At 37.6% G+C, this 10,503-nt stretch overlaps 1 protein-coding gene across 1 annotated transcript in view; it reads right to left on the minus strand.

Moving 5' to 3' along the window:
- DENND6A (DENN/MADD domain containing 6A) overlaps window positions 1–9,944 on the minus strand; it is a gene marked incomplete at its 5' end in the record, with an annotated part of 19,022 nt that extends 9,078 nt beyond the window's left edge. Inside the window, 10 exons of the mRNA XM_009873111.1 lie at window positions 503–598; window positions 768–890; window positions 1,206–1,261; window positions 1,899–1,961; window positions 3,376–3,455; window positions 4,583–4,688; window positions 5,249–5,329; window positions 6,382–6,494; window positions 9,767–9,809; window positions 9,906–9,944. Coding sequence (XP_009871413.1) covers window positions 503–598; window positions 768–890; window positions 1,206–1,261; window positions 1,899–1,961; window positions 3,376–3,455; window positions 4,583–4,688; window positions 5,249–5,329; window positions 6,382–6,494; window positions 9,767–9,809; window positions 9,906–9,944 — 800 coding nt within the window. The remainder of the gene's footprint in view (window positions 1–502; window positions 599–767; window positions 891–1,205; window positions 1,262–1,898; window positions 1,962–3,375; window positions 3,456–4,582; window positions 4,689–5,248; window positions 5,330–6,381; window positions 6,495–9,766; window positions 9,810–9,905) is intronic.
- Window positions 9,945–10,503: the final 559 nt, after the last annotated feature.

Raw genomic sequence — 10,503 nt, forward strand, 5'->3', positions numbered from 1 at the left:
AAAAAATCTTCATTTCTCTAACAAATTTAGTGAAACTTATCTAAGACATTGACTGGATTAACTTTACAAAGCAGCTGTAAGGATGCTGAATTCTAAAAGTCTTTTTGTTTAGTAGTTGCTTAAAAATAAAAACAATTACAGAACAATTTCCCAAAGAGCTACTATGGAGCTGCTGTTGCATAGACAAACCTTTAACAGAAAAGCAAAACTTTTCTTGCTTCCATATTTGCAATATTACTTATTCTGTACACAAGTGTCCTATGAAGTTCAAACACAGGTTATTTATGACATTGTTTCATAACTCCTTTATTGTAACTGAAGTGAAAACTTAAAAAAAAAGCCCCTAATAACTGCACTCTAAGATAAATTTTATAAATAAAGAGTCTAAACGTAATTCTCTAACAATAGGAATTCTCACAATAGTCAAGCAGTGTCTTAAAAAGAATTTATGGTTATGAGTGGCTTTGGGCAATGCCTTCACAAAAAAATCTGATTTACTTACGGGGCTTGCGTGCGAGTTGTATATTCTTTAAATTCACTGTCATGTATGGTAAAGTACGGCCTGAAATCACTGCAGTACTTTAACGGTGAAACGCAACTGCCAGGTAGAAAGAGGACAAGCTTGTTATATGTATATGGTGCGAAATTTTCATGAAAGAAATAAGCAAACCCACATTTGTAATGCTTTGTTGTGTTTGGATCAAATGAAGTTGCACTCAGCTGCAAGCTGAAAGGACTCCGTCGTTAGGAAGCTCCACGACATTTACCTAACAAGTGCCAACACGGTTTCTGAAGATTCTGATGGTGATGGTGCCATCACGACAAGTGGTTCTCCTAGCAGTACTAGCTCCCAAAGCATCTGAATGTGAAAGAACACTGGACAGAAACACCTAAAAACAGATTGAGGTATTTTAATATACTTAACCTGAAGAAATATGTATTTGACTAACAACTAGAAAAACAAGGAAGTAGTATTTAACAGTCACTTGAGAAAGACAAAATACTCTTGTAAAATGGAACATTCAGTGAACGTGCTTATTTATTGCACTTTCAGTTTGCACGTTGTTAGCCAGCTTTACAGAAAAAGGATAATAAACCCAATATCAGTAAATGTTAGTTTACAAGCTGAGACGTGTTACGGAACTGTCATAAATCTTGAACTTGTGGAAATTCACAACTAGGAATAAATCAGTCCAAACTCCTACCTGAAAAGATCTACTTCATGAACAGTCGGTAAAGCCAAGGAGATTTGAGCATCTGCCTAAAAGACATCGCAATGCTTGGTTTTTAGTCATCAGAATACCTAGGTATTAAATGAAACAATTTCCCTTAAATGCTTACAGACAGCAGACCGCATAAACCTTAATTATCTACCACTACTCTACTACTGCAGTATGTGCTACATTATCTCCACAATTAACTATTCCCCCGGTGCTAAAAGCAAGTCTTCCCCCAATGCACACACACATCACTTACAGGCATGTGACTTTCAGTCCAGAAAATACGTAAAACACGGTTTTAAACAACAGTCACGCAGCACATGAAGGCAGACAGATTTGGTTTATGCCCATCTTCCACATCTTCTGTGGCTAAAGATTGTGAATTTGTTCTCATCCTCAAAATCCACTAGTAGTTTAGTATAGTTTTACCCATTAAGAGAACGTTCAAGTTCTGTACTTTTGCCAACCAATTATCCACTTCCAGGAGCTGGGCATGCCTCTTCTGAAGTACTTGCAGTAACTTTAGACTCAAAGCTACAGAGACTGTGGATTTCGTCGTTATCAAAGTATATGAGGATCTGCTACCAATCTTTTACAAACGAGTTTAAAGTAGAAGACCGAAAGCAGATGCTTAGATTTGTCTCGGTGTTATGCATGACAGAAGTATCTTATCTCTACCTGGTGCATATTTTGTACTACTGGCGTTGTTCCAGGCTTGTCACGGTATGTTGGAATCCGCAACTTTGAAAGAAAAAGAAACATTTTTTTCTCCTTGTATTGTACACAGCAGAGACTTAAAATACTGACTTACAAAAAAGATGCAACATTTATCATATGATATTTAATTTACTCTACAGAACATGCACATAACAATGAATACATAGCTAAAGACTACAGATCATGGCTAAAGGAATCGATACATAATACTACGTTGAACTACATTACAAATTGAATATTAGAGTAAGAAAATTATACATGTCAGTAAAGACTATTGATAACATTAGTCATAACTATTACAATAATTTTAATAAAACCACATTTAAATGCTTGAGAAATAAGATTACGGGGCTTTAAGGTGGTATGGAATTATTTTTCGAAAAAAATCCTCTCCTGAAACATCAAACATCCTGGTGGGTATGAGTCAGAATCCAAACAGGCTGAACAACATAAACATATTTTTCTGATCTCAGAGCCTGCATCTGTAAGTCTTGAGCACTACAGATCTAATCACACTGGAAGCCGCTGTGCACAAGAGGATGCAATTTGCACACAACAATTAAAATTGACTGCCCAAACAGTGTAAACAAACAGGGACAATGTAAGAGCTACTGACAAGATAAACGCAGGCAATACTCAAACAAGACATATCTGACACTCATCATTATCATCCAGCATCCAGAACAACACTTAATTAATTTTGTGCTTTCACGACAACTTCAGAAACTTCCGCTTCCTCTCCCTGGTGATGTACATGTATTTAGCCAGGAACTCGAGAGTATCTGTTAAGAATGTACTTCTGACTGTAACCTCTGGATCCATCGAATCCATTTTATTGCATTTCATATGAAGATGCTGTGGCTCCCAGGGGCCCAGTTCTCAATCACCATTTCACCTCTACAGCTCCTCCCCACGCACTAGACGCAATTTCCTTAACAGCCTTCAGACATACCTCACTTCCATGGAACATTATCAACAGCCCAAGACATCTCACTTCTGGCGTGTGGCCCAGAACACATTTTCACTTGTCAAACTTCATGAACAAGAGCCATTTTCATCAATACATTTAATTTGCTTGACTGGAAATTAATTCTCAGTAATTTGAAGTGTTAATTAATGTCTGATTTAACAAATACAACTTGCATTAAGTCTCCTAGAACGCAAAGTCCAGAAGGATAATAGAGACACCGCAATTAGCAGTTGTATTGAAACATCACTTTTTAATATCTACAAAAATTACATGTTAACCTATGCACCATAGAAGATCCTCCCCTTCCTCTCCCCAGTCACAATCTCCCAGACCTTCCCTGAGTGGAATACACATCTGTTCCTGTCCTGCAGCACCAGATACTGAAAAGGGTGCAGAATACAGCAAATACCTACACAGTACATGGAGGAGAAAACACCCTCAGAGAAAAGTAAGCATAGGAGTATTTACCTTCATTATCATACCCATAATAGGCAAATGCAGTATTTTCCCTGGAATTGGTGGTGGCCAACGATCAACATCACTACAAACTTAAAGAAAAAAAGAGTATGATTTATAGCTAGTTTATATATATGCAGTCACCTTTGTGCACACTGCAATTTTCAACTTCTGCTGATAATCCACAACAGTTCTACTTATCTCTTGATCATTCTTAAGAAGTTTTACAGCCTTTCTGTCATTCTTAATGTATTCTTTTGTTAGAACTAAAAAGTTTTTTCATTTCAGGAAAACAATATCCCATTGTCTTCCATTTTTTGTAGCAACTAGACCCACAATTAGTTGAAGAAACGTTGTATGAGAAGCCATGGGAGTACATATTGAAAAACTTTGAAAATAACACACATATTTAAGTACATTAGCTAACGTGGAATAAAAAAGCCCAAGAGGTTAAGGAAAAAGCCAGTTTTCTAGCCTGGCTAGAAAGTTTTTCAGCATTTTGCTGTAAACAATCACGAATATCATCACTAATTCTAATAGTTTCTGCAGAGCTTATTTTGTTCATAATACAAACTCACAAAAAAACCCTCAAACCTGTTTATCAGCAGATAATTAAAAAATACAATTCCTTCATCAACAACAGCTTCTAGAAGTTACTTCTCAGCAAAAGCACAAAGATAGGAATGACGTATAAGGCAGACATAGCACAAAGGACACAGCATTTCTGGGCAAAGACCAAATACTTTTCCATTTGGCTCTCTCTGGCTCTTAATAGTCCTGTAGTAAGGCTGAGGCACCTGTTGTCAGTGCTGCTCTGCTGTCTTTTCCTTTTGGTCAAAATAACCAAAATCCAAGCATGACCTCCCACTCCCCACGAGATGACATTTGTACAGTTGCTTAAGAAAAGTTGTCAGAATGCCCAAAAGGACTCATTTTATGAAGAACTAACGATTGACATCAGCAACTTGTGCTCAACAGCTGGTCCTGAAACACAGAACAAAACTCGAGCTATTTTTTTTAGAGAGGAGTTTCAACACTCCTGTGAAGGATCCAAAATTACATTACCTCTGTTCAACGATCTAGAAATGAAGCCAGTTTGCTAAAGTTTCAACCCTCTACACTGCAAGACAGAAACGGAAACTAGAATGTGACAGTGTTGTTTGTTATTTCTCCAAAAGAAGTATGAGGTATTCTAAGAGCTCTTCCAGAATGACATTACCTGCTTCCAGGAAAGCTTCATTTTTCTCAAAATATTCTGGAGCTATTTGCTTAAGCATGGTGCGAAAAAGTTGGACATATGGTAGCTTGCTGATGAGGACCAGCGACTGGAATAAAAAGAAACAAAACAAAACCACAATTTTAAGTTAACCCTTTCCCTCAGTTCTACTGCAGTTCTACTGGTTATCCTCAAAGAATGTAAAGTGTGATTCTTCTCACACACAAGCCAACCACACATCTGAGGACACGTAGCTGCAAACAAATGACTCCCAAATCACAGAATCATAGACTGGCCTAGGCTGGAAAGGACCTTAGAGATCATTTAATCCAACCTCCCTCTCATGGGCAGGGACGCCACCTCTCGACTAGACCAGGCAACACAGGGGGAGCGAGCGGAAATCGAATGCGAGACCTCAGTGCTGGGCATTGTTGCCAGCACTGCACTCAAACCACTGAGCTAACCGGCCAAGTTCTTGTTTTTAAACACAAACCCCCTCCTGTTCTGACAACGTAGCTGTACATAGCATGACCTAGGTAAAATTAGACCACTTTACTATAAATCAACAATGAATTTAGTTAAGAAAGCAAGATACTCTCCCTGCTCTGCTGAGGTTACTGAGAAATAATTAATTGCTGAATTAGTATTTTCCTACAGATTTGAAATTACCTTCTGGAAATAGCCTCTTTTTAATGATTTGTCTCGAACTTGTCTGAAATATACATAGCCATAGTAATATGCCGGATCTTTCTGCAAAAGAACGGAAAGAATTCAATACAATCACCTCATACTGTCCTTCTTTCTGAGGCATTCAATATGCATTTTAAATATGCATTTTAAAAACTTATAGAAGGTGAAGCTCCAAACTTGATTAGATAAAACAAACTAGAAGGATTACTCTTTTACTGCCCTGCAAGCTCCAAAGTTGATTAGACAAAACAAACTAGAAAGATTACTCTACTGGCAGTAAAGAACTTCAAAGAAAATACGAGTGTGTGGGAACAGTGGTGTTTTCTGGCTTTACTGTTCTTAAATCTACACTCTCCTGACACACCGTGAAAGCAAAAATACAATTAATTTCCTGAGAAACATATCAACATTCATAATTTTGCAAAGCAGCAGTAAAAATATATTTTAGCAGTTTAAAATCTTAAAGCCCTGACTTGAAAAGATAAAAACTAGTATTTCAATGTATTAGTTTTATAAAAGATCTTGGAATATTAAGGAAGTACGTTCTCACATTTCAAAGATACCATGTCAGCTTCATCCCTCCTACAAAGAGGAATTCAAGAATTTGAAACATAAACAGATCTAACTTGAGTTTGAGACTCAGACTCCCACTAGCATAGTTAAAGGCCTCAATACTCCATAAGGACATTGCTGAGAACAACTTCTTGGCTGCTACCTCTTTAGGTAACCGCTCCATCTTTAAAAAATGAAGAGTGGAAACCAAGAGAAATATCTCAACTTTTTTTTTCAAGTTATAAAGCAGTCAGATCTCTACAAAGCTAATGGTTTGCACAATTTGATCTACAGACTTCTAGTCAGTAATAAAATAGGTCTGATCTTCAATTTAGTTCCTTGCAGTCCCAAACCCATAGTAATAAAACTTGTAGAATAGTTAAGGGAACTAATTATTAGCATGTCATTATCATGCTAATTAACTACGAAGAATATTTGCTGAGATTTGTCTTTCAGGACATCCAGTTCAGAAATTTTGTTTTCCCAGCACTACACTGAAGTGTGAAGACCCATAAATTAACATTATTTAAAGGAAATGAACTTCATTTCTTTTCCCCAACCTTTAAGTAAACTGGTAGATCTCTATCCAACTGGTCCAGAAAACAACACAATGAGACTTTCCTTCCAGGAGACCGTCGAAATCTAAAGCAAAACTGTGTGTCCCCAAGACAACCTACACAGGGGGAAGAGATAAACAACAAATAGACAATATTCTGAGTTTGAGCCCATGCGGACTTGTTTACAGACAAAGAGGTCTAATAGTTTTTGTTCATTTATCTTGCACTGCTGTTGTGCTCTGCTATCATGACTATTAATATTTCTGTAAGTTAACAAATTAGCATCTTTGGCAATAAGAAATCTTACCTTCAACAAGAAAAAAACCACAGTCACTCTGTTTCACAGTGCGTTTATTAGACTGTTGTGTCCTTAAACAGCTTCAGTAACGGTGTCCTCCGACTGTCATTACACATTTGACTGGGTCTGTCTGTATAGCTGTGATTGTCTTAACAACACATCATTGCTCCACTGAACGACTGCACTTGAGCCTTTTCTTGACACCCAACAGCTGACACCTGAGTCACTCCGTAAGAGTGTATTATGCTGATCTCTACAACACTACGTGCAGGCATAGGGCTTGGTATTTTTGAAAGTCACAAAACTAACTGCAGAAATCTGAGCGAAACGGAGTGCTACTTCCCTGTACTACTCCCAAGGAGTGGTTTCCCTTCATTTCTAACAAAATTAATATCTGAAAGAAAAATGTAGCTTATTACATTGACTACAGGCAGTCTGACAAATAAATCTGGGCTTAGTCTGTACCGAATAGTAAAGAAAGTTTCTCCAAGAGGAACGTGAGAACTGCAGTCATATCACTGATATTCTCGTGGCTATGTTCTTGCCATTACAAATGTTGTCTGCTGTTAAAAAGAAAACAAGCTCCATAAAATCTCTAGTTCAAGTAGAAGCTGTATAGGCTGAATAGAATGTGCTGTTCACAGGAATAGTGATAAGGGAGACTGCAAGAAATGTCAAAAACATGCAGGTACATTACTCATTCCAGCAAACCTGTAAACAACAACAAAAAAACCCCACCAACAAAAACACCCTTTGGAAGCCAGTCTTACTAACAGGAACACAATCAATTGAAAGACAACCTCCTGAGCACTGCCATTGTGGTAAGCAGACCGACTTCACCGTAACAATGTAAGTGACTATGAAAACGAATCTACTATTAAACTCAGAGCTACTGTTAGAACGGTAAGCTTCCAGCTGACAGAGAACATTTGCTTTTCCATATTGAATCTAACTTCTTCATTAGTGCTTTGCGCTTACAGCTTTTGAACATAATTTGCAAAGACCTCCAGGGAAAAAAAACCCATGAAGTCACCACTGATCACCTGAACTCTCCACAGCTGTCCTGTCTTACAACAGCCAGTGCTAATTAACTGAACAGTAAACAGGAACTCCGTTCTCCAGATAGACATTCTTCAGACTTAAAACCTCAATTTCATCTTCTCTCTCCATCACACAAACTTCTACAGCAACCACAGACAGCCCAAACCCTCCGTCCAGCTCAGGGGCCGTGCAGCGGGCAGTAACACCGGGGTGGTCGGAGCATTCGGCTCCGCTCCTCAGAACTCCCTGAAGTTGCAGCAGGAAACCCAAAACGCACCAGTCAAACCCAAAAGGTAGCAGAAGATGGTGCACTGGGATAACCACCCAAATCAAATAGGTAAATAAAGGAAGTGCTTAGAAACATGGATCCCACCATTACAAGAAAAAAACCACAGCACATGCCAGTAACACAGCACAAAACATTTGCTCCAAGTTCTCACCACTAGTTCCCTTCATACAAAGTAAAATAAAAAAAGCTATTATAATAAGGCATACACAGAAGACCTAAAAGTCAATGATGCTTAATCATTAACATATTGAAATATTATTCAGAATATGATGACTTCTTATTTTATAAGCTCTTCAGAATTTGAGAAGATTGACAAATGTCTATTCTTTCTTCAACTATCCCAGGCAGAAAAGGCAAAAGCATTATTTTGAAGACAAATGTACTGGGAAACTCGGCTTAAAATGACAGTGTCATCATCTAGTACCTGATTAAATTAATTCTCCCCTCAAATTCACAGCCACTACAAGCCCTCATTCATAGTTGTAAAAGAAAAAAAAAAAAGAAGGTGAATTAACCTTTTGAACTATGTAAGCTTAGGAAAGACTGACCTCAAATTTAGCTACAAGCTAGTAACTTCCTTTACCGCTTTACTACACAAAGCTCTCCTTTCAATGTTATGGCCTACAATGTAACAGTAAATCGTAACAGACATGTATCTGTTCTGCCAAAAACTAATTTAGTATCAATCTTATATGAAAATATAAAAATAATTAAAAATCAGCCCACTGCATTTTTTTGTACCTTCAATACACATTTTGAGGGTTGGACAGATTTAAAACCCTTAACAATGAGAGTAATGAGAAGATACAGTTAAGCAATCTTTTCGTTCAGTAACAGAAAGAAGCTCTTCCTCTATTTACATACAAGATTTCAAAACCAGAGAAAATATCTTAATTTTAATGACATTAAGACAAAGCAGAAAATAGACCCAAACTATTTTGTAAAATTACATGAGAGGTCATGCACATATAAAAGCCCAAATCTGCATCGCCTCATTTCAAAGTTGTTACTCTGCAGAGCAACCAAAAGGAGAGAGTAAGAGCAGTTACAGGGACAAGTCTCCTACTATACACTTTGACTTTTGTAAAGAAATAAACATGAAAGAAAGTGTTTGTACTTCGGCCATATCTTTTTGTAGGTGGTCCAAGTTATCAGCCACGTGCCTCAAATTTCTCTTTGGCAGCAGAACAGAAGTTCAGACTGCAGAAGAATTCAGCAAGCAGGACCACACACAGCAACAGAAGCATCAAGAATAGAGAAGATAGAAAACAGCCCAGGTTCTCCCTTCACAACTGTTCTTTCTAAATGCTTATGAATTTGTAAGTCAGTCTCACTGTTAGGAATTTAGAAAATGTATGTTAACTGTGCTGTGACAAGAGGGTTCCATATCGTTTCCATTTGCTTTATTAAACCATTCAAGTTTTGTGCCTATGCTCACCTTTAAAATGACAATCTTGCTTTTAAACAAAATAATAATACCTTCTTTCTTTACTTGCAAAGCATTCTGAAACTCTGCATGTATATCATCTAGAAGGTCTTATCTCCACCTGTTCTTGATATTTCACTTACATAAAATAAAAATTAATTTAGACCTTATTTCAACAGAATTAGTTTTGTATTTAACCTTATTTGCAACTTTTCTGTACTGTAATATTAACATTCATATAATCAAAATCCACAAATATAGACTGTCAAATTCTACCTTTTTTAACATAGCTTAGTCTAACAACAAGCAACTACAGAGCCAAGAAAGCACTTACCTGAATTTGAATCCGGAAAAGACAAATAGCAAATATTGGTTTTCTAAAGGGTGAGGGGAAAAAAAAAGAGAGCCATTTAACTTCCTGAAGTTAACAAACCAAAACCAAAAGATACACCTATAAAGCAACCATGTCTTACCTCTTTATCTGTGAGTTTTGAATGTGGAGGATATATTACCTACAGGAAAAAAATATTTTATTTGAAAATAAAGTGGGTATAAGCAGCAAGATTCTATTAAATATTTTTGTGATACAGCCCTCAAATACCAGCCTAGCCTTAAGCTATTTGGTGAGCTATTAATATTGTGTCTCTGTTCTACTTTTTCATGTGCCTTTACGCTAACTTGGTCACCCATGTTTACAAGGGTATTTTGGAAGCCAGTTGGAGACCATGCAGATACATTAAAATATTCAGAGTAATTGAGATTTTTGGTGCAACAGGGCTCAAAGGAGAATAGGACTAGAGCCTTTAGACTTGTCCATACAAAATGCAGTAGAAGATTCCACAAAAAGCCGAAGCATTACTGTCCAAAACCGCCTGCGATGGGTAGCCCAAAAGCAAGAAAGACAGTCACACGGCACGTCTCCCTGCACACCGTTTGCTGCACAGTCCTGTGAGGAACCGGGCGAGAGAGGATGCGAAACTGACCCAACCGATAATTCTCCTCTCCAGCTGATTTTTCAGCCCCATCAGCTCCCTGAGGCAGCTGCCGGGGCACTCCCAGAGCCGCCAGCCC

The sequence above is a fragment of the Apaloderma vittatum genome, unplaced genomic scaffold (genome assembly GCF_000703405.1).
Source record: "Apaloderma vittatum isolate BGI_N311 unplaced genomic scaffold, ASM70340v1 scaffold22267, whole genome shotgun sequence".
NCBI classification, from domain to species: Eukaryota; Metazoa; Chordata; class Aves; order Trogoniformes; family Trogonidae; genus Apaloderma; species Apaloderma vittatum.